The sequence below is a fragment of the Sceloporus occidentalis genome, unplaced genomic scaffold, assembly GCF_023333645.1.
Source record: "Sceloporus occidentalis isolate IW3139 unplaced genomic scaffold, rSceOcc1.0.p SCAF_3, whole genome shotgun sequence".
NCBI lineage: Eukaryota > Metazoa > Chordata > Lepidosauria > Squamata > Phrynosomatidae > Sceloporus > Sceloporus occidentalis.
Genome location: NW_028316983.1, coordinates 13,059,338 through 13,087,110, shown reverse-complemented (window position 1 = coordinate 13,087,110; position 27,773 = coordinate 13,059,338). Strand labels below are relative to the sequence as shown.

At 40.3% G+C, this 27,773-nt stretch overlaps 1 protein-coding gene across 3 annotated transcripts; it reads left to right on the top strand.

Moving 5' to 3' along the window:
* The first annotated feature begins 2,654 nt into the window (after window positions 1-2,654).
* On the top strand, window positions 2,655-25,881 carry MTG2 (mitochondrial ribosome associated GTPase 2). 3 transcript variants are annotated; one of them, XM_089513667.1, is made up of 7 exons: window positions 2,655-2,718; window positions 10,601-10,789; window positions 16,373-16,520; window positions 19,980-20,095; window positions 20,357-20,575; window positions 21,602-21,740; window positions 24,745-25,881. In XM_089513667.1, the coding sequence occupies exons 2-7, from the start codon at window positions 10,607-10,609 to the stop codon at window positions 25,137-25,139; spliced, it is 1,200 nt and encodes a 399-aa protein (XP_089369793.1). In that variant the 5' UTR covers window positions 2,655-2,718; window positions 10,601-10,606; the 3' UTR covers window positions 25,140-25,881. The 3 variants fall into 3 exon arrangements, with proteins under 3 accessions (XP_089369793.1, XP_089369792.1, XP_089369794.1); XM_089513666.1 differs by having other exon boundaries at window positions 2,667-2,820; XM_089513668.1 differs by lacking the exon at window positions 2,655-2,718 and adding an exon at window positions 2,830-2,850.
* The last annotated feature ends 1,892 nt before the right edge of the window (window positions 25,882-27,773 follow it).

The window sequence follows — 27,773 nt, the reverse complement described above, 5'->3', positions numbered from 1 at the left end:
ATCCACCTCCGATTCTGTGATGAGATTCTTTATTTCACCAGCAACACCGCCACAAGATATGACCAAGAACGATAAGAATCAGATATACCCAGAATGTTAAGGATCTCTCATGGTTTCAGATGACTTATTGCTAACCTGTTCCCTTGGGGGAAATCAAATATTTGTTTATTTAATCAATGTCTTTTTGGCCTCTTAGTAATTTTTTTGAATCTAAAGTATGAATAAAAAATAGTAATTAAAGGCAAACCGGAGAAGAGAACCAGCAGAAATCTTTTAAAACAGCATTTACAGGTCTGCATAAAGACAAGGCAACGAAGTCCTGCAGGACAACAATAAGTACATAGCAGCCATTTCAAGAGATGGTTATAAAAGTGGTCTGCAGACTCAGAACCGCCATTACAAAGGCGTTATGATTAATGCTTGTTAATCTGTTCTTTAATAATCATAAATCAGAACAGGATCAGCCTAGCCAATGTTCGGTTTTGGCAATCCTGTAGATCCCTGGTTTTCGAATGAATCTCCAGGGCTGAGAGTTGCCCAAGACTTGAAGGCTCTGATCTCTCCTCCTCCTCCTCTTCCCAAACTTTTCAATGTGCAAAACCTACACATGCATTAGAGTTAAATATTGAATTTACTTAAATAAAACTTGTAATTTTAACTATGCTATTTCCTTTTAACAATGTTCAAATATGAATATGCAAATGAAAATATGCACACTAAACAAAATATTTTTATTCCTATACTATGTCAAGTGAAAGGGGGGCACAACATCTGTATGTAGATGTAAAGGGGGGGGAGGTCCCAATGATAAAAGGTTTTGAGTACCACTGCTGTAGATAATCTGTTAGGTTTACAATCTCAACACCAGTGCTTCAAAATGAATCTGAAAATAGATAAGTATTTTGCTAAGGAATGGAAAGATAAAGAAGCAGCGGCAATAGATGAATGGCTGGTTAAGCGTATTGACATGCTGGGGCTAGACAAACTGACTAATCTGATAACAAATCTCTTTTAAATAGTTGAAAATGACTAGTTTCCAGTAGCAAAATATTGGAAGGAAAAATTGATCAGTCTTATACTGTAGGTATATATCATTACAAAAGGTGATATCAGTAAATTCAGTATTTAACTGAATGCGCATGTTGGATTATTATTATTATTATTATTATTATTATTATTATTATTCTTTATTTATATGGCGCTGTAGATTGTGACTCTGGAGATCAAGGTTCGGATCCCAGCTCAGCCATGAAACCCACTGGGTGACTTTGGGCAAGTCACACTCTCTCAGCCTCAGAGGATGGCAATGGCAAACCCCTTCCGAAAAAACTCGCTAAGAAAACCTCATGATAGGTTTGCCTCAGGGTCGCCATAAGTCAGAAACGATTTGAAGGCACACAGCAACATATAGTCACACAAAGCCTCAGATTATTAATTCTATGGTGTTTGTTTTTGCAGTTGTGTGCGTGGGGCAGAATGTATTGGGACCTTCATAGATGCGTGAGGTGGTTTCTCAGCTCTAAATAACACAAAATACTGTATTGCAAGAGCTCTGTGAGGTAATACGGGTTTTCAGCTCTTTTATGGGAGCTCTTTAAAAAGCCCGACGTGTTTTAACCTGTACAAGAAAAGGTCTTTTTCAGGGGCATTTGATACAGATCACTGGAATTAATTTTTAATTAAAAATTATTATTATTTAATTATTTTATTAATTTTATAATCTTGTTTGTGGTTTTAGATTGCGCGCCATAGGCAGGCTTTTGTTTCTGTTTTGGATTGTTGTTTTCTCTCCAAACATAATAATAAACGTAGTAATAAAAAGGTAGATCTAATGCTTATAGCCTCCTCCTTGTTTCCTGCTGATAGATCTGCTTTATTGTACTTTCTGTCAGCTCACCATTACAATGGTGTTGCTTCAGACAAATTATTTGCCTGCTGGCTAATTTCTTTTTGCAGATCCTGATGAATTTCTGATTGGTGTAGCTTTATTATCCAGCCATTTGATGCCCTTCAGAATAGCAGGCCCTGCCAACAGTGACTTTCTCTTTCTTATTGGCGTTCCAAAACAGTATCAAGACAATAAGGAATCCAGGCATAGAGAAATGTTTATTGCTCGAAATGACACCGAATTGTGAGTTTTAGTATCTCTGTCAAGCTCGAAATTTATTTATTAATACATGTGTGCAAACAATCCCCCCCAAAAGCCCTGCTTCTCCCATTAAAGGTGCATCTACACTGTAGAAATAATCCAGTTTGACACCACTTTAACTGCCATGGCAGCATCCTAGAGAATCCTGGGAGAAGCCTAGGGCTCCACAGAGTGGAGCTACAGCAATCAAAAAGTGGTGTCAAACTGCATTATTTCTAGTGTAGATACAGTACGTCCCCTCAGCTGCTGTGTCCCTTTCCAATGCCATGAAACCAATAGTGCGCATGCGCGACTGGACAGCCGCATCCAACCGCAGCCATTCGGCACCAGCTGTTCTATCTGTTAACGGATTTTCTGAGCTGCGCCTGCGCACTGAAGCTCAGCGCGAGGCGGGGACATGGGATGCAGTGACGTCAGGCGGCCCTTTCTACCTGCGCCTTTCGCCGCTCTTTTCCCCCCTCCCCTCTCCTGAGTCGCGCGGCTGTGACGTCAGCGCGGCTGAAGCCGCAGCCCTCGAACGGGCAACGGTCTGTCACAAAATGGCCGCCGTGGGATGAAAGGCGGGATGGGTGAGATTTCTTTCGATTCCACGTTTCATGCGCCGCTTTAAGAAGATCTTCGGGTTTCTTGTCCTTGTTATTGTGTCCCTTCAAGTCATTTCCGACTCTAAGGTGGGCTTATAATGAGGTTTCCTTGACAAGGTTTGTTCAGAGGGTGGTTGGTCTTTTTTGTTTACCATTGCCTTCCCCTGAGGCTGAGAGAGTGTGACTCTCCCAAGGTCACCCAGTGGGTTTTCATGGATGAGCCATGACTCGAACCCAGGTCTCCAGAGCCCCTGGTCCAACGCTCAAGGCTCTAAGCCAGGCTGGCTCCCTAATAATAATAATAATAATAATAATGGTTTACCATTAAAAATATAACATATTATAACAGGCTTTAATCGGAGGACGAATTAAAGAGATAATAGAAGAGAGGAGAAGGGATGAACTGAGGGCAAAGTGGAAGAAAAGGGGGGTCTAAGTTTGGTACAGAAAGCGAGGAAGGGGCCAGCTATTAACCATATTATGGTTGCATCTGCATTGCAGAGTTCATGCACTTTGACATCGCTCAAACTGACATAATAATAATTTATTAATTTATTTTATTTACGGTATTTATACCCCGCCCTTCAGCCCTAAAGGCTCTCAGAGCGGCTTACAATTATTATTGTTGTTATTGTTATTATTAATTAGACGGTTCCCTGCCCTCAGGATTACAATCTAAAAAGACACGACACAAAAGGAGAAGGGAATGGTGGCGGGAAATATTATTAATAAATAAACAAATATTAGTATTAATTAATAATAAGTAAGTAATATTAATAAATAATAATAAATTATATCTCACCATTTCCTATGGATTGAGGCAGGTTACAGGAAGACAAATAATACAATTAAATACATAGTAAAGGCAAATCTACCCCCCAAATAATTAAATAATAATAATCCCCCCTCCCTCCTATCAAAGGAAAAATAGTTATCTAATAAAAATTTAAAATAGTTTTTAAAAAGGCAATTTGAAGAGAGGGAATTTAGGGCAGGGCTCTGTTTCTATGGGAAATGGCTCCATTCTCTGTGGAAACCTGAGATTTGTCGTGCGGCGAACTGTTTGGCAGGCTTTTTAAAACTGTGGCAGGTTGGCTTTTATATGGGGCAGCCGTATAAGAGTGGGTGATTTAACCTTTGTAAGTTTTTAATCTTAGTTTTATACTGTTTTAACTGTGTTATTTTGAATGGGTTTCTAAGGTGTTTTATCTTGTATTTCACATACATTTTTATCAGTCTCATCATCCAATCAGAAAAGCAAACAAACAAACATGTATTAACTGAAATACAAAAATACAAAAGCTGACATCTCATTCATCCTATATGTTATAAAATACACTTGTTCCTCCATATTCCTTAGGGTTAGGGGCACAAGACCCCCGTGAACATGGAAAAACCACAAATAATAAAAACACCACATTTTTACCTGAGAGGACACCTCTCTAGGAATCTCTAGGTCCTTTTAGGGCCCAAACACACAGGCCAAAATAAAGCTGCTTCAGGTCACTTTGGAGGTATGCTGTTTAAATGCTGCATACATCCTAAGAGGCTGGAAGCCACGCCAAAGCCACGCTCCAGTCCTAACCACTGGAGCATAGCTTTGGCATAGCTTCTGGCCTCTTCAGATATGTGTGTCATTTAAAGAACATACCTCCAAAGTGACCCGAAGCAGCTTTATTTGGCCTGTCAGTTTGGGCTCTTGGTTAAGGTTGACCACAGAGTTGCACTGTAGGACCTAGATATTCCTAAAGAGAACACATTAATCAAATCTGTCAATAATTAAATCCTCAAATATCAGAGCCACAAAAATGGAGGGATGAGTGTACATATACAGTTCGCCCGTGTTATACGCAGCTTTGAGCTTACGCACAAAGCTGCATAGAGCCGCGCAGGGCAGAAGGGGCGGTGCGTCCCATTCGAATGAATGGAACACACGGCCATGGTGCGTGTACGCTGCTGCGCTGCCGCATGCAGGCGCCCCATTCACTTGAATGAGGCTCGAGCATATACAATATTTGGCTTACACGGGGGGGGGGGGGGGGCGGAACGTATCCCCCGCATTAGCCAAGGGCACACTGTATCACACAAACATTTACTTCCCTCCACCCAAGTCTTTCGGTAACTAAGATCAATGTTCTATCTTATATTTAATAGAATTGTATAACTCTACCCAAACTGTATTTTTGATATACAGATTTCCAATAAACTTTATATGCTATACATCCTATGTATCTTTTGTTAAGTAAACGTAGGAGCTGTACAAACCACCACTAAGGGGCGGCCTCCAGCCACCCCTTTTCATGCCAGATTGGGGCCGCGGCAACTACATGGTGCAGCCCTGATCTTGCCTTTCCATGGCATAAAAAGGAGCCACAAAAAGCAGCTCCATTCTGCGCCACAGAAAGGGCACCATAGCCACCAGTGCCGGGGCTTTTTGGCACTCCTTTGGTGCTACGTCATCTAGATGCAGTGCCAGAGGAGCACTGTGACGCTGCCCGCCATGACACTGCCCGCTGTGTGTCATGCCAACCTGGGGATGGAGTCAGGGCGTGCCTTAATGGCCGGTCTGTACAGCCCCTGAGTATCTTATTTTCCTTAATGAATTTACAGTATAATTTAATGTAAATAATTTTTCCAAGTCTGATATGGAAATAAACTTATTTCTTGAGTGTACCGTATTTTTTGGCGTATAAGACTACTGGGCGTATAAGACGAACCCCAACTTTTCCAGTTAAAATATAGAGTTTGGGATATACTCACCATATAAGACTACCCCTCTTCCAACGCACATTAAATAAAAATGTTAAAAAACCCATCAGATTTGATTTCAATATGGTAATTTAAATTCAAATGCTTATGACATGCACTTAGCAGGAAACCTTGTTGTATACAAAGCCTGCTTGGATTAGTCAGCTCTCCCTGCCTGCCCAGTGCTCCCTGTCTCCAAGACTATCAAAGCGGTAGCTGCTTTCATAAGATCCTCGCATACGGTGGGGGTGCGGCCGCGGCCGTTTTTGAGCTCCCCCCACCATATGCGGTGACCGCAGATTCTCCAGTCCAGCTCGGAAATTTCAGCATCTGCCCTATAATATGACACCCGGCGTATAAGATGACCCCCGACTTTTGAGAAGATTTTCCTGAGTTAAAAAGTAGTCTTATATGCCAGAAAATACAGTATTCTTAATAGTATCTTTAGTATAAATAGTATAATAGTATCTTTCCAGCATTTTTTCCAAATAGTTATAGAACACTTGCCATACCTTTTGTACATATTCCTGTTTTGCCTTTCATCCTACATGTCATTTTGTCTAGCTCTGCCATTTCATATAATTTAATCAACCATTGTGCTATTGTTGGTGTTTCCTTTCTCTTCCACTTCTGTGTGTATATTATCCTTGCACAAGTTAGCATATAAAAAAAAACACAATTTACTGCGCCTCTTTCCTGTTTCTTTCTCAATCATTCCCAACAGAGAAACCTCTGGTGTTTTATCTTGTGAGCCACCTTGGGTCTCTTTTTGGGAGAAAGTCAGCATAAAAATGAAACAAATAAATAAATTACAAATCCCAGGACTCCATAGGATGGAGCCATGGCAGTTAAAGTGGTGTCAAACTGCATTAATTCTGTAGGGTGGCAGCAGCCTTGCTCTGTGGCATTTGGTCATTGCCTGGATGGGAGACCCTTTGAGGTACAAGCTAGGCAGCCCTAAGGTCCATGGAGGAACTGATCCCTGAGATGAATGGACAAAATAACAAAGCAGAGAGAAAGGTGCTTTTGCTGCAGTATACAGTCTGGCTGTATGGTTATGTGTTGTTTTAATGATATTAGATTAAATAGTCTATTTTTAATTGTCACTTTTGTAAGTTTTTAACTGTACTGTGCTTTTAAATTGTAAGGGTCTTTGAGTCCCAATTTTGGAGAAAAAGTAGGAAACTAATAATAATAATAATAATGTTTTAATTTATATTGTAAACTGCTTTGAGTCCCTTACAGATAAAGGTGAGATACAAATAAATAAATTACAAATACAAATATTGATGTTATTCAGTCAGACTCTGCATTATATCATTTGACTGCTTTTACGATATCTCTCCTCAGTATTTACCCCAACCCATTTCTTAATAGATTTTCATTTCCTGTGTTTTGGAGTACACTTACACACTTGGGTACACTTACACAATTTTATATATCCCCTAAAATGGGTTTGCGAAAAAGGTAGGAATATTATGTGAGAGAGAAAAACTTTAAAATCATTGGGAATGTACACTGTATAAATCTTATATCATAGATCTTTTATCATCATTATTATTATTATTAACCTTTATTTATGAAGCGCTGTAGATTTACACAGCGCTGTACAAACAATCTTTTTAATTAGACGGTTCCCTGCCCTCGGGCTTACAATCTAAAAAGACATGACACAGAAGGAGAAGGGAGTGGTGGAGGGCAAGGGTAAGAGGTCCAGCAGTTCCTGTCTACCTCCGAGGCCTGGACCAAGGCAGATGGACTGGAGGGAGGGCTTGGCTTCATAATGGATGGTTAATCATTTTCCAGGGAAAATACATACTCTCAAGTAGGATAATGCCTATACAGTACATAGCAATACAGGAAATGGTTCGATAAACAGGCACCAAAAGAACATCAAATAGTAAGCGACAATTATGCAATGCCTGGGAAGGCTTCTCTGAACAGGATGGTTTCCAACTCCGTTTTGAAGCTGGTTAAAGAAGTGATGGCTCTTGCTTGTGGGGGAAGAAGGTTCCAGGAGTGAGGCGCAGCAAGTGAAAAGGAGCGAATTCGAGATGGGGCAGAGGAAATCCTGGGCTGGGACAGCAGACCTTGACTACCAGAACGGAGGGCCCTGGTGGGAAGGTGAGGAGAAAGAAGGTCTGATAAGTAAGGAGGGGCCAGCCCATGGAGGGCTTTAAACGTCGACAGCAGGAGCTTGTACTGAATACGGAAAGGGAGGGGGAGCCAGTGAAGGGATGCCAACACAGGAGAGATATGGTCAGAGCAGTGGGCGGATGTGATAATGCGAACAGCTGAATGCTGGACAGAGATTAAAGGACGGAGGTGAAAAAGAGGAAGCCCTTTCTATCATGTACATATTTTTATCATGTACATATTCAGTTCAGTCTAGTACTCAATAAACACTTAATAGAACTTATTTCAAACATTCCATTTTGAGGGACATGTTAAGTGTACCCAATTGCATAGGAAGTAAAAATATGATAAGAAATGCGGTGGGGTAAATAATGAAAAAAGATGTAGCAAAAGCAGTCATATGATATAATGCAAAGTCTGACTGAATAATTTCAATAAGACTTCAGAGGATACCCATCAAAACAACCATAATCCAAGTTTTTCCTTCAACTACAGAGGCAGAAGAAGAAATAGAAAGCTTTTATTCTGGAGTCCAGGAAGAAATTGATCACGTATCAAAACAGATTAACGTGTGGAAATGGCTTTTGCATAGGATGTACAGTTGGAACAAGCAGGATGGATAGGATCATTTGTTGATGAGAGATGTGTTAAAACAATTCACATAGCTAGATTTATTATTAGTTTAGATTTTGCCAAGTCTGCTATCTGATGAATTAATATCTGCTAATCTGATCTCTTTCTTTGATAAAATTACTAGCTTGGTAGATGAAGGGAATGCTGTGGATATAATATATCTTGATTTCAGTAAGGCCTTTGAAAGGGTTCCACATGACATTCTTGCAAACAAACTTGTAAAATGTGGGCTAGACAAGGCAACTGTTACGTGGATTTGTAACTGGTTGACCGGCCAAACCCAAAGGGTGCTCAACAATGGCACCTTTTCATCCTGGAGAGAAGTGACCAGTGGGGTCCCACAGGGCTCTGTCCTGGGCCCAGTACTATTCAACATCTTTATCAATGACTGGAGGGAAAAAATGGGGGAATACTTATCAAATTTGCAGATGACACCAAATTAGGAGGAATAGCTAATACTCCAGAGGACAGGATCAAAATTCAAAATGACCTGAATAGACTAGAAAGCTGGGCCACAGCTAACAAAATGAACTTCAACAGGGAGAAATGTAAGGTATTGCACTTAGGGCGAAAAAATGAAATGCACAGATATAGGATGGGGAACACCTGGCTTAAGGAGACAACATGTGAAAGGGATCTAGGAGTCCAAGTAGACCACAAGTTGAACATGAGTCAACAGAAGTATAGTGTCTAGATCAAGGGAAGTCATAGTGCCACTATATTCTGCTCTGGTCAGGCCCCTGGAATATTGTGTCCAGTTCTGGGCGCCACAATTCAAAAAGGACATTGAGAAACTGGAGCGTGTCCAAAGGAAGGTGACTAAAATGGTGAAGGGTCTGGAAACCTTGCCCTATGAGGAACGACTGAGGGAGCTGGGGATGTTTAGCCTGGAGAAAGGAAGGTTAAGAGGTGATATGACAGCTCTGTTTAAATATTTGAAGGGATGCCATTTTGAGGAGGGAGCAAGCTTGTTTTCTACTATTCCAGAGACTAGGACCTGGAGCAATGGATGCAAGCTGCAGGAAAAGAGATTCCAGCTCAACATTAGGAAGAACTTCCTGACAGTAAGGGCTGTTCGACAGTGGAACACACTTCCTCGGAGTGTAGTGGAGTCTCCCTCCTTGGAGGTCTTCAAACGGAGGCTGGATGGCCATCTGTCGGGGATGCTTTGATTTGGATTTCCTGCATGGCAGGGGGTTGGACTGGATGGCCCTTCTGGTCTCTTCCAACTCTATGATTCTATGATTTATAGTACTTCTAAATGTTAATTTTACATCACATGCAAAGTGAATGGTGAGCTAGATAAGATCTGGAATGGAATGGTATGAAGTGTGTAGAAAAGTGGTCTGTGAACTATGTTTCTGCTTGAAATCTCAATTTGAAGGAAAGCCATTATGGTCTTTTATGCACTCTGGACATTGTAACACAGTGTCCCAGGCTAGCATCCTAGTCTTGCCCCTGAGAGTGTTAGATAACTTGTTTTGCCCTCACCATAACAGTGCCTCTGAATGCAGTGGTTTGGTCCATGGAGAATTTATTCACATGCATGGAAGAGCATGGAGGCGTACACTCAGCCCCTGTCAGTTAACAGGTAGATAAACTTGCCTTTCCCTCCAAGTCTGCAAAATTATGAATTGGGTTTGATCCTTCATGATCACCCCATAGTGGTTTCTTGGTCCTGTTGGAAGGTACAGAATGTTGCTAGTCTGTCTCGTAGAATCATAGAGTTGGAAGAGACCTCAAGGGTCATCCAGTCCATCCCCCTGCCATGCAGGAAATTTCAATCAAAGCACACCCGACAGATGACCTTCCAGCCTCTGTTTGAAGACCTCCAAGGAAGGAGACTCCACCTCCCTCCGAGGGAGTGTGTATTCTAGAGATATATATTCTAGAGATGATATATATTACAGAAGATGAAGCAACTAAGCAGTTGTTTTGCAACTTACTGAAGTCTAACTGTGCTAAACTGACATTCTCAACATGACAATTTGATCCTGCACATGTTTTCTGTGTGGGATGACAAGGATTATTAACATTTGGATGGGAGACATATCTTTATTGTGTGCATAGAATAGCAGGCCTGATTTGGAGTGTTCTGGAATAACAAAAGCATTTGTGAGAATGATCTCATGAGGGCAGCAATTCATCAAAGTTAAGTGTACTTGATTTTCTAGTCCTTTTGCAACCACTGCAAATCAGAAATGGAAGCAGCTGTGCATGATTGGTCTTTTCACAAAGGAATCTGTGTTCAATTTTATTATAACCTTATTTTTCATGTTCTTAACAGCACATCTCTTTGATATGTCTTCGTTACCTTACTTTCTTCATTACTTTTTTCTTCCTTTTCCAGGCAGAGATGCTGCAAATAACTGTCAGAGCTTGGTTGGAAAGCCAGTGGATTTTGGCAAATTCACATATACAATGTTCCCTATTTTCACAGCAGGTTAAAAGCTGGCACAGGAATCTTAGCACAACCTGCTCAAAATGTTCGAAGTCTCGGAGACTGGGACATAAAAGAAACATTTCAGAAAAGAAACTGGTAAAGTCTAAACAAATGATCAGATTAATATTGCAAATATTATGTGAAGCGTGCGCTGCTGAAAGAACCCTTTTCTCCTTCCCCAAATACCTCTAGAACTCCCCTGCTTTCATTTTCCTGTAACACCAAAATAATGAATTAAAATTTATGATTAAGAATTAGGTAATGCATCTGTCATTTTTCCCCTTTACCTGTTGATGTGATGCTTGCAGGCATCCAAGGCATAAATACTGACTAAGTGAATTCTTCCTAGTGTGTGTTTTGTTCTGTAAGATTTTATTTTGATACTTCTGCTATGTGCAGGTTATTATTATGCTTTATTTATATAGTGCTGTAGATTTGCACAGCGCTGAATATACAAACAATAAAATAGATACAAGTAAACCTGCCCATGGCATACAATCTAAGAAATAGTAGCATAATACATATAAATAATATATAACAATACAGGAAAGAGTTCAATAAAACATGCAACAAATTAAAAACGTCATAGCAAATAATAGTCACGCAGTGCCTGGGAACGCTTTTCTGAACAGGATGGTCTTCAACTCAGTTTTGAAACTAGTTAAAGAAGTGATGGCCTGTGTTCTTGGGGGAAGGAGGTTCCAGGAGTGAGGGGCAGCAAGTGAAAAGGGATGAATCCGGGACAGGGCAGAGAAAATCCTTGGCTGAGACATGCAGATTTCCTGGTTATATGGCTGTGTAACCAATTTTGTACACAAATTGACCAAAGCTGCAGGCCTGTTCAAACTAATAACCTGCACATAGCAGAAGTATCAAAATAAAATCTTATAGAACAAAACACATACTAGGAAGAATTCTAGCAGACTTGGTGAAACACACTGAATTTCAGTGGGACTTCTCTTAAACATGTTTCGATTGAGATGTACATTATCTTTATTGATATACTGAATATATATCTCACATTCCCTCTTAAGAACTAAGAGTAGTATACAGTTTTCCTCCACCCCAAATTTTCACCCCTACAATTATCTAATAAAGAGTTTAGGCTGGGAGATAATAGCTGGCCTAGATATGATGAATTGGCTAATGGCTGAGCAGGAATTTGAATCTCTTGGTTGAAGCCCCCAATTTTGTGCTGTGTTCATATTCACTAATATTTACCTAACTGCACTGTTTTTTGCAGTTAGATAAATATTAGTGAATATGGTAGACCACAGATCTATAGCTAATTGCAGTGTTTTATGAGAGCTAGCATGGTGTTGTGGTTTGAGTGTTGGACTGTGACTCTGGAGACCAGGGTCTGAATCCCTGCTTAGCCACCTTGGTCATGTCACACTCTCACAGACTCAGATGAAGACAAATGCAGACCTCCTCTGAACAACTTTTGGCAAGAAAACCCTATGACAGATTTGCCTTAGGGTTTCCATAAGTCAGAAATGACTTGAAGTTTTACATTTCTTCTGTTCGTTCTGTACTGTGAGTCCATAAATTAAACAATATTATGTAGTAAGCTTTAGTGGAGGGTGGGCCACTTCACTGGTTGCCCAGCCTCCAGCTCTCCCTGTAGGCTGCATCCTTCCAATAGTGCTCCCAAATTTCTCTGTTTTCATTCTAGTCTTTCTCAAAATCGTGACTGGAAGTGATGTTACTTCAGGACCCACAAAAGTGAGGTGCAGGGGCCTAATGGTCTCTATGGGGTTATGCAGATGGGGCAAAAGGAGCAGCCAGAGGCTGCTCTCACCCCAATCATGCTGAGACTGTGGCAACCACTCAGGCCTGCTTCCGAAGTGGGCCACCACCGCAGTCTTGAACCCAACAGGAGTGGCTTTTTGCCACTCCTTTTTGTGCCAGCTCTTCTGGGTTGGCATGCTCTCCATGCAGCTTCCAGCCACAGTTGGAGTGTGTGCTGTATAAACGCCATGCCCACAATGCAGCCTAAAGCCACTGCTTTTTGCCTGTCTGTTTTGGGCCCATGGGACTCATTCTGTCCAACCTTGTTTTAGTGTGTGCTTCTGCATCATATGGCAAAAATAATAATGTAGGTTTTCAGTGCCTGATTGTGTTGAAAGTCCAGGCATTCTAGGATACTTTTTAAGTTGTATGATAGTGAATAAGTCTGAAACCCTGGCTACAATTTGATTCAGCCAAGCCTCAGAGCTGTAGCTTTCTAGTAATGATTGGCTTACATCCTGAAAAGTGCTCATTGATTTAGAACAGCAGACCACATGTTGATACTTGCTGTGAAGTGAAGTCACCTGATAGTGGAAGATATGTTCGTCTCGTCTGTGGCAGAAAAAGGCATCTTTTATTGAACTGATTTGGCTATGTTCCAAAGAGTTCTAGTTGATGGCTTTATAAAACATTTTGGCAAGAATTCACAATTCAAGAAAGGCAAGCAATTTATGGCCTGTTACAGACTGCCAAAATAAAGCTGCTTCGGGTCTCTTTGGAGGTATGCTATTTAAATGATGCATGGGTCCTAAGAGTCCAGAGGTCGCGCCAAAGCCACACTCCATTCCTAAACACTGGAGTGCAGCTTTGGTGCAGCTTCTGGATTCTTCAGATGCATGCATCATTTAAACAGCATACCTCCAAAGAGACCCGAAGCAGCTTTATTTTGGCAGTCTGTAACAGGCCTCTGAGTTCTTTTAAAAGTAATTTAGAGCAGCAGTTTGCAGATTTAACCACTTGGTGCTGCTGTGTAAATTTTTGAAAAACATTTATTAAACAGTGTCACAGTTGAGCACACAGCTGGCCATTTGCATTTTGTTCATGTACTAAGTCTGTAACTTTCAGTGTCCAAAACATGGACCTTTCTCAGCAGTGTTTGTCTTAAGAGATCAGCTTATCAGACAAACCTATCCAGTTACTTGAGCTTTAAAAACATTCTGGAGTTCTACACAGTATTTTCTATTGATTTCAAGATGCTGATCTTTAAAAAATTTAGAGAACATAACATTTATTTAGTTATATGAAAGCAGGCAGAAAGGCTGAAAGTGAAATCAAAAACTAAATATAAACTTTCTTTGTAATTGCTGGCTGGTGAGATTGCTAGTAGGGTTGGTCTTTTCATGAATGATAGACAGAATATTAAATATATATTTTTCTTTAAGGGTTGATTACTCATTTAATTTTTTAAAGTTACAGAGTAGAGATGTGAAGTGGGGATACATTTTCCACTGGACAACTTTTCAATTTTTCTAGTGGAAAAAATGGGAAACCTTGTGGAAGTCAGAATGATGAACTATTTCATTTGGTGTGATTAGTGAAGTGCTTTTTATGATAAGGTTTTACTCAAGATTAGAGATGTAAAATTTTCAGAAATTTTGAAATCATAGAAAGAAACCATATATATATATATATATATATATATATATATATATTTCCTCAGGTGGGGATGGGGAAATGGAAATTTTCAGAAAGAAATTGAAAAATGCGGTACAGTCGGCCCTCCTTATAGGCAGGCTTGCCTTCCACAGCTTTGAGCTTACGCAGAAGGCAAGCCCCAGCAGAAATAATGGGATGCATCCTCGGGCTGTGTGTCCCGTGCGCCGCGCACCATTATTTTCTGTGGGGCTTGAGCATACGCTCTTTTCCCCATATGCAGGGGAGGTCCGGAACTGATCCCCGCATATGGGGAGGCCGGACTGTATTAGCACTCTTTACAGACTGAAAATCACTTTGTTACTTTAGGAACATAGTTTGGCATAAAATTAGCCTGTTTGGTATATTAAATGTACAGGTTATTTAGAGGATAATTATAAACTGAACTTTTAAAAAAATTGTTACAGATGGTGCTACAAGATTCTTAAAGAACCTCTTTGATTTTGTCAGCTGGTGTAGCAGAGAGCCCCCCCTTGTGAAAACAAAACAATAATCAGCATTAATAAACAGAGTAAATTCTTGTTTCTGCTAGTTCTCACTAGTGTCAAATAGGCATAACTGTTATGCCCAGCTTCCAGAACATGGATTCAGAGACTGAAGTAGTGAACCTAGTGGGACCTGCTGATGAATCAGAGCAGGAGGAGGTTCCAGAGCCACAGATACAGACCAGAGTGCAGTACCAGCTCTAGTAGAGAGTCCTGCCCATTCAGATATAGAAGACCCCTTTCCCCTACCTACCTTCGCTGAGCGGAGACAACAAAGGGAGAGCTTGATGAGTTCTCAGAGGATTTATAGGAAGCAGCAATTAATTAAGTACAGAGTGCCGTCCCCAACCGTGAGCTTGCCATCCGTGGATTTGAGCATCTGCGGAAGGCAAGCCTTTGATTTCAATGACTGCATGTGCACACGGCCCCAAGAGAGCAGCTGCTCACACACCGCCATTAAATACTGTGGGACCTAAGGGCCCATGGTTTTTGCCATCTGCAGGGGGATCCGGAACAGAGCCCCTGCGGATAAGAAGGGCCCACTGTAGCAACTGGTTTGAGCTGCTGATCTATAAATTCCCAGCCCTACCCATCAGGAGTTGTCAGAGGTTATCTGACCTGCCTGGCTCCCTGTTGTGTTCCTGAACTCTGTGTTTGGCCTGGACTGTGTTGACTATCTGGTTACTGTTTACCTGACTTGGATACTGCTGAACTCTCTTGCTGGACCTGAAGCTTGTGAATGAACTCTGTTTAGGGCTTAAGGCTTTTGTTTACTAAGTAAAGTAAGTGCTGACCTGTAAGCTGCTTGGTTACTTTGTTTGCTCATTAGCTGCAGGTATCTGCTATCATCTGCATAGCCCTTTGATAGGTTGCCTAGACTGTGTTTTGGACAATAACATATTAATTTCCATTAAAAATATTGAAAGAAGGAGACAGAGACCAGGAGTTTAATGATCTTCACAATTTTTTCATTGTTTCACCGGAAATGAAATTTTTGAAGGGTAATTCCCACAACATTTTTCTAGTGTTTTTTTTCTAGGCCCTTACATCTCTACTTAAGCAGCCAGAACCTACATAGCATGAGGTTTGTATGAGCTTGCAGTGGGAGCCTTCATTGCTTTTGATAATAAACTATTGACAAATCAGTCCATAAGGTTATGACTATTTGTAATAAATTTTATTTTGTTTTCTACAAAATTTGTAGTTCCAGTTTTCATTTTCCCACTATTTCACCATAGAAACTAAGGTATGTGTGCTTATGCAGCACAGAATGTAGCAGTTTCCAGCTCTCTCTTTGATATAAGCTGTATTCATTTTTGCTTTTATATTTATGTATCAAATAGTACAATTTTATAAACTAAATTATGAATGAAGCATTTTATGTTACAAAAGCAGTAAAATAAGTTTGATGTGAAAGTAGTGCATATCTCTCCATTTTCCTAAACACCACCATCACCACCTGCAAAAGGCAGGAAAAATTGCTTTTTGTATAGCTTCAAAAGTTTTGGAAGTCTTGATTTCAAGGAAGTGCCCCAAATATCCCTGGATGGATCATACCACCATAGTGCACCTTTGTTTCGCTCTCTGACTGTGTTTTTGACTGGTAGAAAAAATATATCTAGAAAGACCCATGCATGAAACATGCCTGTCTTTTACATGGAGATTTGATTAATAGTATGTTCATAATTTAACATTTCTAAAACAATTTGCTTCTTGGAAGTGTTCTGAATAGTGTTTGTCCCCCTTTTAGACTCACTACTTTGTAGATCATCGAAAGGTGCGTGTGATAGCGGGGAAAGGAGGTGATGGTATTAGCTGTTTTCACAGTGAGCCTAGAAAAATATATGGAGGCCCTGATGGTGGAGATGGAGGAGATGGAGGACATATTATACTGAAAGGTAAAAGGGTGATATCTCTTGTGCAAATTTCAGCAGTTTTAAAAAGTTTTTTTGTTTGTTTGTTTGTTTGAGTAAAATTGTCTCTATTATTTCTTAAACTCCCAAAGCAAACTGGTTTTGGAAACAGAACTGTTAAATATGTATGTGCCCAAGGGACTCTTGAAAGTACATTTTCCCTACATCCTTCCCTACAGCTAAAGTATTTTCAGACATGTTCTGCCTCTCTACATCCTCCAGAGAAATATGATTTATGCTGTGTGTGTTTTCCTACAGTGACTTATTTGCTAAGCAAAGCATTTCTTAAGAGTCAAATATTAATGATGGGGGAGAACATGATTTAGAAAAGAAGTATATAGAAGTATATAGTCATCTGTGAAATTCATGGAAGTGAGTAACAATGTTTTGGTAAACTCTGCTTATCTCTGAGCAACTCTGTTTCTGTTCCAATTCAGAGATAAACAGCAAGTATGAGCAGTTTATTTATGAAGCATCACAGTAGAGAAGAAAAATTCACCTAAATGACATTTTGAGTCAATTTGATTTGCATTGTTTGCCTTTGCTATGGGCATATAGATACTAGATGATGAATGCAGGATCTCATCATTTCTCTGACCTTGCTTTTATATATGGAGGTGGATAACATGTTCCCTCCTGAAGGCAAAGGTGAGCATTATCACGATTTACATTACACTTGCAGAATGCACTTCATTATTTAGCTGAAGAGAGTGTCATAAGACCCTGAGCAGAATAGAATGTACCTCTTGGTATTCGGTACTGAAGTTACTTTTTAATAAAAAGTGCATAATGTTTCAGTATCTGAGGAAGGAATTCTGGGAAAGAAAAGGAAGCTCTTATCATACTTGGTAGTCACAGAAACAGCAAATTAGACACTGAATATAATCCAAGGCACAGTTTGCACATTTCTTTATTTGTAGGTTGTGTTATTGGAAGTGTCTTTTGATAATTACCCATTTGCTACTTCAAAGTGCATTCTGTTTAAAGAAGTCAAATTGTGTAATGGATCCAACTGCTTTGGAATCTTGAGTGTATTTACAGTCGGATCTCCATATTCGTAGGGGATCTGTTCTGGACCCCCCTCCCCCACAGATACCAAAATCCATGTATCCTCAAGCCTCATTAAAGCTAATAGTGGCATGGTGCACATGTGCATACTGGCATGGTCACGTGCACGTGCTGCCATTAAGCAAAGCTGGGGCTTACCATCTGTGGATGGTTAAATCCATGGATGGCAAGTCCGCCGATAAGGAGGGCAGACTGTATTTAGATTCCACTGATTTGAGTGGTAAGTGCCTTACCACACCAAATTTTCACTGGATTAGACAGATACTGCACACTTAAGGCATCCTTAAAGTTCTGCTCATGCGCAAGGCCTGATGAGGTGATTTGCAATCAGTTTCTGAACTTGGAGTAGGTTTAAGTATACTAGGTTTCCACAAAAATGTGTATAAGATTGCTTCTCTATACTTGTTGCTGAATTGTGAACCTTTTATGCCTACAACATACTGAAATTAAACAAACTATGCCTGCATTGGCACAATGGTCTGCCCATTTGATAAACTCACCTTCTAGTTTTCTTGTAACATTGTTAGAAAATAACTGTATAACAACCTCAAAAATGCTTATGGATAGCATCCATTGCTGGACATCCACCTACACAACAATGGAATCAAAAAGGTGGGGGCAGTCTTTTCCCACTGCAATCCTCACACCCCCACACACCCTGTGCACTTCTAGAGGGTAAAAACTTTTGAGAAACTCTTTTAGGAACCTCTGAAGCTGAGCAGGGAAGCAGTTGTGACATGCTGGCACTGTTGGATTTGCACCTATATATTTTCTGCTTAGTGAATGTGCTGAAATTGCAGCTTTGAAATGACAATTCTAACACCAATTGAAAACAAAATATTCTGAGAGAAATACTGCTTTCTGCATATGAAGTCATCAAAAGCAGATGATTGGACCTCTCTCAAAATGCATTAGAAGCTGTAAAATGTTTAGTGGTTATTCTGTAGCAGTTTTTATCATAGTTACATGTTAATTTGGTTTGAAAATACTTTCTTGAGCTCCTTATTCTCTTTCATGCATAGTAATCACAATTACATTTTGTTGTGAAAGGATGTCTCAAGGAGTTTAGTGGTGCTAATTACAATAATTTGAGCATCAAAAAAGTAAGGTACTGGGTGGAATATATGGAAAAGCAGGTCTTGCCCAAATGGGCATGCAATCTTAGATAGTAAAGAAGAATTACAGTTGGACGAAGAAAAGGGCAATGTCTATAAATTATAGCTGTAACAACTAGTCATAAACCAGCTGAATTGGATGAATCTTGAGAATTATTCAAAAAACAAGCAGAATCTCCCAATTGTCAGCTGGCAATGAAACCCACAGAAAGAAGCAATAATAGGGGGGAAAGCACAAAGATGGAAACCAGGCAGGGAAGCATGAGGCTTAAGAAGCAAGAGAAAACTAACTGAGCACAAAGATCTACTTCTTTTTTATTATATAAATCAGAGAAGCCTGCTTATAAAAGTAAATAATATACAGTTTTGGATTTAAAGCTCTTACTAAGCATGGAACATTTTTGGCTGTAATTGTATAGTTATTATGTGCCTTCAAGTTGGCTCTCACTCTGTCTAGATGTATTATGACAACTCTATCATAGGTTTTTCATGGCAAAATTTAATCAGAGGAGGTTTGCCATTGTCTTCCTCTAAGCCTGAGAGAGTTTGACTTTTCCAAGGTCACTTCATGGGTTTTCATGGCTGATCAGGGATTTGGACAATGTGAAGAGTTGGGGGGGCAGGCTGGACACAAATATAAAGCTGGTATAAATGCTCTTCCTCCGTTACTGTGAGATCCTAGGAATTACTGCTATGCAGTAATCTGGAAGGGGGAAAAGGGAAAATGTGGTTATGTTTGCATGCTGAGAAAGCAAGAACAGGTAGAATACAAGATCATAAAGGAATGCTTAAAGTGGGAATCAGGAGATTCACTAAAAAGCTATACTGATTCAAACCAGTTAAAAGAAGAAAGCAAAGTATTTGGAATTTTTTAAAATGAATTTTGATAGTGCTTTAACTACTGTAAACAGGAGTATATAGGGTAGATAATATAAAATTCACTCTCTTTGATGGAAGTCTCCCTTAAAAAGTAATGTAATTTTTGCATTTCCATTCCTCAGATTATGCAAAAAATTAATTTTCAAGAGCATTGTGTTAAAGTATGTTTTCTTATATGTAATATGCTGCTTAAAACTCAGTATTGTTTAGACAAGTAGGAACATTAGGTACCTTAGTCCCAGCATCAGTCACCTATAGATAAAACAGGTTCTGACATTTGTGGTCTGTCCTCATCCAGGAGTAATTTATTTTGTGTTTACAGTGATGATAGTGATTATGATGATGACATTAACAACAACAATATTAATTGAATGTTTTACAGTGGATCAGCAGGTCAAATCCTTGGCTTCTCTTCTACCATTGTATAAAGGTTTCAATGGAGAAAATGGAGGGAATAAAAACTGCTATGGCGCTGCTGGCAAATGTATTTACATTAAGGTAGGCAACTAACATTTGTTCTTAAGTTGTTTTAATATTCAGCTCTTTAAATGCTTCCATGTACGAATTACCTGTCTATTGTTGAACTTGCTAAACTGCTGAAACTCTTCTAGAACATGGCCACATAGCCTGAAAAACCCACAAAAAACTATTGCTAAACCTCTGTTTGCATCCAGAAAGTGAAACTTGCTTTGCTTCCAGGTGTGAACATGTTGCAAAACATTGATCTTACTTTGGTTACAATTTGTCTTTGTTTTTAAGGTTCCCATTGGTACTATGGTTAAGGAAGATAGTGAAGTTGTGGCTGATCTCAACCAGCATGGTGAGGAATATGTTGCAGTCTATGGTGGAGCTGGTGGGAAAGGCAATCGTTTCTTTCTGGCCAATGATAATCGAGCACCAATAACTGCTACTCAGGGAGAACCAGGACAAGAAAGAGTTCTCAGTTTAGAGCTCAAGACGATGGCCCATGCAGGGATGGTATGTACTTTTTCAGCAGATAATTTAGGAGAAACAATATCAGGAGAATCACAATAATTTTGGGTCTGGGAAATGGAGAGAAGAGAGATGATATTTACATGAAATAATTTGTGCTAAATAGTTTTGTATTCTTTATTATTTTATTTCTACTTTGTTTTGTAATTCTTACTTGAACTGACTAGTCTGCAGACTTATGATCATGAGATACAAAGAGCCTGAAAGATTGGGTTATTTTTTCCAGCATGAGTTTCTTGGATTCTTGCATTGGCAGGGTGTTATGCTGTATAATTTTTCTAATTCTGTGTATCACACTGGCAGAATAAACAGATCTGCTAAATATTGCTTTCATCTTGCCACACAGAATTAAATGCAGTCAGCTCTGCACAATTACAGGTTTAACATCCACAGATTCGATTATTCGTGAGTTTGTCGGGGGGGGGGGGGATGAAGAAAGGACAAAAGTGAACAAGAGAGAAAGAGGGTTTCTTCCCTTCACCTGTCCGCTTGTCCATCCCTGTCGCTATGCGCCCACTTGTTTATCCCCATCTCTCTCCCTGCCTACCTTCCCATTCACTTGTCCCCATCTCTCTCTACCTGCCTGACCATCTGCTTGTCCCTGTCTCTTTCCCTGCCTGCCCATCAGCTCGCTCCCATCTCTTTCCCTGCCTGTTCATTTGCCTACCCAACCCTGTCTCTTTTCTCATCCACCTGCCTGTGTAAGCACCCTTGTCTCTTCCCCTGGCTGCCTTCCCATTCCCATTCCCTTCTCTTTTCCTATCCACCTGCCCCTGTTTTCTTTCCTCCCTGCCCACCTAGGAATGAGAGTGCCATGGATATTTATGTTTTTCTACTTTCATAGGGTTCTGCGTCCCAACTCCTGCAAATGTGCAGTGCTGACTGTATATGAATGAAACCTTGCATAGTTAGCTCTTTAAATCCCATATTCTGACTTAGTAGGGGCTGCTGAGCAGTATTACCAGAGATGGCTACCTTTTTACATAATCCATTTTGGACTGCTCATTTCAGGTGGGTTTTCCTAATGCTGGGAAGTCTTCACTGTTGCGAGCTATCTCCAATGCAAAACCAGCGGTGGCTCCTTACCCCTTCACAACCTTAAATCCACATGTAGGTATTGTCTTCTATGAAGGCTACGAGCAAGTTGCAGGTAAGGTTTTATAAGACTTCATTTGTGCTGCTTAATAAACTTTGTTGAGCCTCACAGTATTTCATATTTAAAGAGCAAAAATAAAATGCCTGAATACTCTTTTTAGAGATCATGAATGTTGTGTTTAGTCTCTTCTGTCATCCGTAATAGCTGGGTATTCTTAGAATAAACAGGACCAAAGGTAAAGATAACAAAATAGTATACTGTTGCTTAGAAATAGAATAAATCATTTTTGGAATACTTTGATGTGTGTTAGCTGTAAACAAACCAGGAACATCTTGTTCTGGACAGAGTTTAGAAAAGTTACTTTTCTTGCCTATCCATATTGGCTTGTGCATTCTTGGAAGTCAGAAGATATCTTTTCCAAACTCTGATCCTGGTATTAACCCTATCCACCAAAGGTGGTAGGAGAGGGAAGCAATTTTCATGTCAGCTGCTGCCCATCCTAGCTGTCATGGGGATTGGCATTTGGACAGGCTCTTGCTGATCATTGTGTAATGTGAGGGTATCCAGCTGCTCTCAGATCTCCTAAAAATTACTGTGGACAGCTATGTTCAGAAATGGGATGTGACTCTTGCTAGAAGAGAAACTGTTCTGGTCCCTGTCTCCTAAAAAAAAAAAAATAGATCCCCTACCATTGTTTCCTTTTTACTTGTCTTTCAGGTTGGAAAGATGCAGTTCAGACCTTGTCAGATTCCATCTTCCTGATGGACGACAAAGCCCTTCTCTCTCCATGCACTTACTGCTTTATCAGTGTTTATTACAATTATTTATTGCTTTTCAGGAAACAGATTCTTCTAGAGCAACTAAAAGTAACATCAATACATGTTAATAAAATCACAGTGAAAAATATTAACCTTTAAAAAGTCATTAGGATTTTTCCCCCACTTGTGGTAGATGACCAAGAGAAGGGAGGAGAGAGCCCTTCTGGAACAGGAGCAGATGCCTAGCAGTATCTTCAACAGCTTCCCTCTATTATGGAATGCTTCCCACGGGACAGTTGAGGATAGATGATCCTAGAAATGGAAGAGTCCCTTCCATAGGGCAGCTGATTAATAGATGATTGAGGGAAGGAGAAAGTCCAGTGGTTTTTTTCTCTCCCACAACAACTTCTACATTCCCATGGACATTTTAAATCTCTTAAGATCAGTTACTTGAACCCTACTGAAGAGGTTTCAGTTCTTGTTGGCTTATTTTAGCTTCTATACTTTGTAGTTTATTTTATTCTGTGGTACTGGTATGTGTTTTGTTTTTATTTTTGTGTGCATGCGTGCCTTCAAATTGCCTGTTGACATATGGTGACCACCAGAATTTCATAGGGACTTAGGTAAGGAATACTCAAATGTGGTTTTGTTAGTTCCTTCCTCTGATATTTACCCTATGGCACCTGGTATTTGTTGGCAGTCTCCCATCCAAGTACAAACCAGGACTGACCTTGCTTAGCTTACTATGTCAGACATGATTTGGTGACATTAGCATGTTTAGGCCCTAATCTGTACTACATTTCAATGTTTTGCGACAATGTTCTTGTGTTTTAAGCCACTGTATAATTCTTAGAGCATCAATGATGTGACATATTTAATAAATGCAAATTAAATTCATTGGATAAGTATTGCATTACTCCATTTGGACTGGATGGCCCGTGCGGTCTCTTCCAACTCTATGATTCCTACAAACCTTTAGGTCTCCTTTTTGCCTCACAGTACTGTGTAAGGTGGCATGTAAATTATTAAATTTAAAACAATTAACATCCCATAATAAAGCATCACAATTAAACATAATAAAATTCTGGAAGCACAACATAATTACCATTCAACCAAACTGTATAAAAATATGGCTAATCAAGGAAAAGAATGTTTTCTACATCCAGTGACATCCATTTACATTAAAGGCCGTGAGATACAACAGCTATAATTAGGATATTTGATTTCCATAGAAACTAGTGAATGGTATTGCAGATAAAATGAATGTTTTAAACCTTAACATTTGCCCTGACTCCATGGCAAGAAGTCCTCCTGGCAGCCTCCAACAGGCTTTACCTTGTGCTGCAGGTTGGAAATGGAAGTACCAACATTTTTTCTTACCCAAACTTCTTGGCAAAGAAAACAATGCTTCTTCATCAAGCCCTTTGTATTTGCCAGAGAACTTGGGATGGACACAGTGTTCTGGCACTTGTAAAATAGTTTGAAAAGAGCAAGAAACAGTCAGGAGAGCTTGTAGATTATTGTTATATCATAACATATCATATTATGTCCTTGAGGAGCGGCTTAGGGAGCTGGATATGATTTGCCTGGAGAAGAGATGGTTAAGGAGTGACATGAGAGCCATGTTTAAATATTTGAAGGGGTGTCACATTGAGGATGGAGCCAGCTTGTTTTCTGCTGCTCCAGAGCAATAGTTTCAAACTACAGGAAAAGAAGTTCCACCTAAATGTTAGGAAGAATTTCCTGACAGGAAAAGCTATTCTGCAGTGGAACATGCTTCCATAGGGTGAAGTGGAGATTCCTTCTTCAGAAGTTTTTAAACAGAGGCAGTATGGCCTATCTGTCAGGAGTGCTTTGATTGTATATTCCTGCATGGCAGAGTGTTGGACTGGATGGCCCTTTTGGTCTCTTCCAATTCTATGATTCTATGAAATGGGTTGTATTCTATCTTTGGTGTATCCCAACAGGAGCAATATCCCCAAAACCTTATGCACATACTAAAGGACATGAGGAAAGGTTTAAGTAGAGTTTGGTACTAACACAAATAAGATCTGACTACAAGCCAAGGTTGTGTGTGCCTCTGGTATGATATTTAGGAACAAAATAGGTATCATCCCTTCCCTTTTCTGCCTACTGGCTGTTCCTGCCCTTGAACAACTTGGTGATGAAACTGTTTGTCTGTTCAATGCATGCTGCCTTCAGGGAGATGTTGGCTCTTACCAAGCAGACACTTTTTTCTGACACTACTCAACCAACCAGAACACTATTGATTGTGTTGTGTTTTTGCCTTCTTTTTGCAGTTGCGGATGTTCCTGGAATAATAAAAGGAGCTCATCAAAACAGGGGGCTTGGCTTAGCCTTTCTAAGACATATAGAACGTTGCCGGTTTCTTCTATATGTGTTGGATCTCTCTGTGTCTGAGCCATGGACTCAGCTGCAAGACTTAAAATATGAACTGGAACAGTATGAAGAAGGCTTGTCAAAGAGACCTCATGCCATCATTGGAAATAAGTTTGATCTTCCACAGTCAAAGAGCAATTTACCTCTCATTAAGGAGCAAGTAGAACAGAGAGTCATTCCGTTGTCTGCTCTGACAGGAGAAAATTTGGAGGAATTTTTGTTGCATCTTAAAGAACTGTATGATAATTATGTAAAGACAGAAGAACTACAGAGGTGTAAGCCTATGAAGTGGTAGCTGCCAACATAGTTCTTCTTTAGCCACATTTAGGTAGAATGGGGTGAAGAAGGAAATGCATGTTATTTGCAAAACATATGTCCCAAACACATTCAAAATTAAAGATGCTTTCCCACAGAATTTAAAGAAGTACACACCAGTGATTCTTTTCCCCCTTCCTTAATTGGGTTCTTAAGGACATAAGAGAATATTATTTTGGTTTGTAAATTGTTCTGGTTATGTATACTTGTAGACTGTATACACACAAATGTAAAGACTGAGACAAGGGCAGGCAAGTATACCACAGACAAACACATTCCTATGAATATGCCCAGACCTTTCTTTGAAACTATGTGAGAAGTTTGCTTTATTTTTACTTATTATTTAATATTGAAAAAGTATAGAGAATACGTGCCCACTATCAGTAGGCAAGAATGAATGGCCATCTGTGGCAGAGGAGGCTGTAAGACAAGTGATAAATTAATTGAAACAGAGCTATAGAGAATTAAGTGAATTTACTGGACTTAATCATGCTTAATTCAGTGTTGGATTACAGCCACAATCCAGTCTGAAGCACAAAAAGAACAGATTTCCAGGTTTTCTTTCTGATGTTTTTTTTTAAAAAAGGTGGATATGTTGGAGGGAGGGTGTGTGAAGAAACATAATGGCTGGCTTGTTTTAGCGTAGCTTTCAAAAAAGCTTCAATCCTTTTGGTCAAATTGCTTTGTACATGGTCCTTGGTTACTCATTAGAAGAATGCAAAATGCTGCATAGCTATTAAGGGATAAGAATGTGAATTTCATTATTCATTGGTATCCCCTTTCAGTCGTTTCGTCTTTTATTTTGCAAGAAAATTCTCCTTTTGTTTCCAGTCGTCAGTTTCTTAATGGAGAGAAATGATAAGTTGGGTTGACTGATGAATTACTGTTAATTCTCAAAATTAGTAGTAGTCAGCATTGTTGTAAAAACAACAACAACCCATCACCATGCATAATAGAAAAAAATAGTATAACTCCCCTTTATACTGGCAAAATGCCAGCTGTTTTGTCTCAGGGGCTGGTTACATGACCCTTAAACTCTTCTCCTGTGGGCTCATTGCCAGCTGGTTTCTATGTTGAAAACTGGCTAGAGAAAACGGGTGAGCCATCTAAAGATGAACTCAGATTAAACTAGGTATGTTCCCTCTCTTTCTATATAGAATCGTAGAGTTGAAAGAGACCGCAAGGGCCATCCAGTCCAACCCCCTGCCATGCAGGAAATCTCAATCAAAGCATCCCTGACAGATGGGCATCAAGCCTCTGTTTAAAGACCTCCAGGGAATGATAGGTGTTTAGAGAACAAATCAGAATAATGAGTTGTATGGAAAAATCTCCACCACGAGCCCCTCTACCTTTTTACTTTGAAGTGATAAAGTTACCATTGGCCTGTTACAAACGGGCATAAAAGTACGTCCTGGGGGCGTACTACGGTTAGAAAGGGGCGTCACTTCCTGATGCCCCTAACCCTAGTACGGACCCAGTCCGTACAAAATGGCAGCACCCATTCCACACGGGGGCTGCCATTACGACGTCACAAATGCGCCGCCTCCAAACGAGGCGGCGCAGACGTGACGTCGTGCCGCGTGAGGGTGCCTAGAGCACCCTTTCCGCGGCACGAGAAGGAGCTCCAAAACGGAGCATCTTCTGAGGTTTGTGTCCCTGGTGCAGCCTTTAGACGGTTGCACCAGGGACGCAAGGGAGAAAGGGGCCGAGCGGGTGTCCTTGGGGCATGAAGCCCCAAGGACACCCCTTTCCAGGCCGCGGGGAAGCAGCCTTTTGCCGCTTCCCTGCGGCCTGGAAAGTGGCGGATTGGGGCCTCGGAGGCTGCTGTTGTGGCAGCTGAGGCCCCGATACAGCGGGGAAAGGGCCGCTGACAGGCCGCCCCAAACGGGCGGTCTGTAACATGCCATTGTAAGAGAGGCTTATTTGTTCTACTCTTTATCCTGATGGTCCCAGGTAATAGTAAGTGGAAGATGTAATTCTGTAGCCACTGTGTTCTTGAGACAATAACATCTCCCATGGTTGCCACATGGACAACCCAATGCAAATAGTAGTTTGGGGGTATGGGTGACATTCATCAGGACCACAGGAAAGGGTCAAAAACTGCCATGTGCTCATGCACCCAGTTCTTACCTGGATGTGCTGTTTTAAACAGCAGCCATGTTAATGTTCTGGTCCAGTTCAAATGACATAAATGACAAAGCTCTGTATTCAGCCACTCCATTACAAACATGAGCAGTCAGGCAGTATGTTACCAGCACTTTGTTCGTAACTGATAAGCCAGGCTTCCTGTGGATCTGTGACTTATCGTGTTGTCCAAAGTGGCTGACTTTGTTTGGCCTATAATCAGCATCAGTACTCAATCAGCTGAGATGCCTTTTATGTGGCAACAGTGCTAATTCTTTCAAAGGCTGCACAGAGCAGCAGAATGCCCCAGTGGAGCTAACAACCAGAAGAGAAAACAATTGTTTTTTTTAGAAACAGGTGGGAGTATTTTGGTTTGTGTGACTTGCAGGCTGCTTCAACCTCATACCTTTGATGGGCCAGCTTATTCTTTGTTCTCAACCTTGTATTCGTCTGAGAAGCTACTGAACAGCGTAACAAGAGATGCTACTGA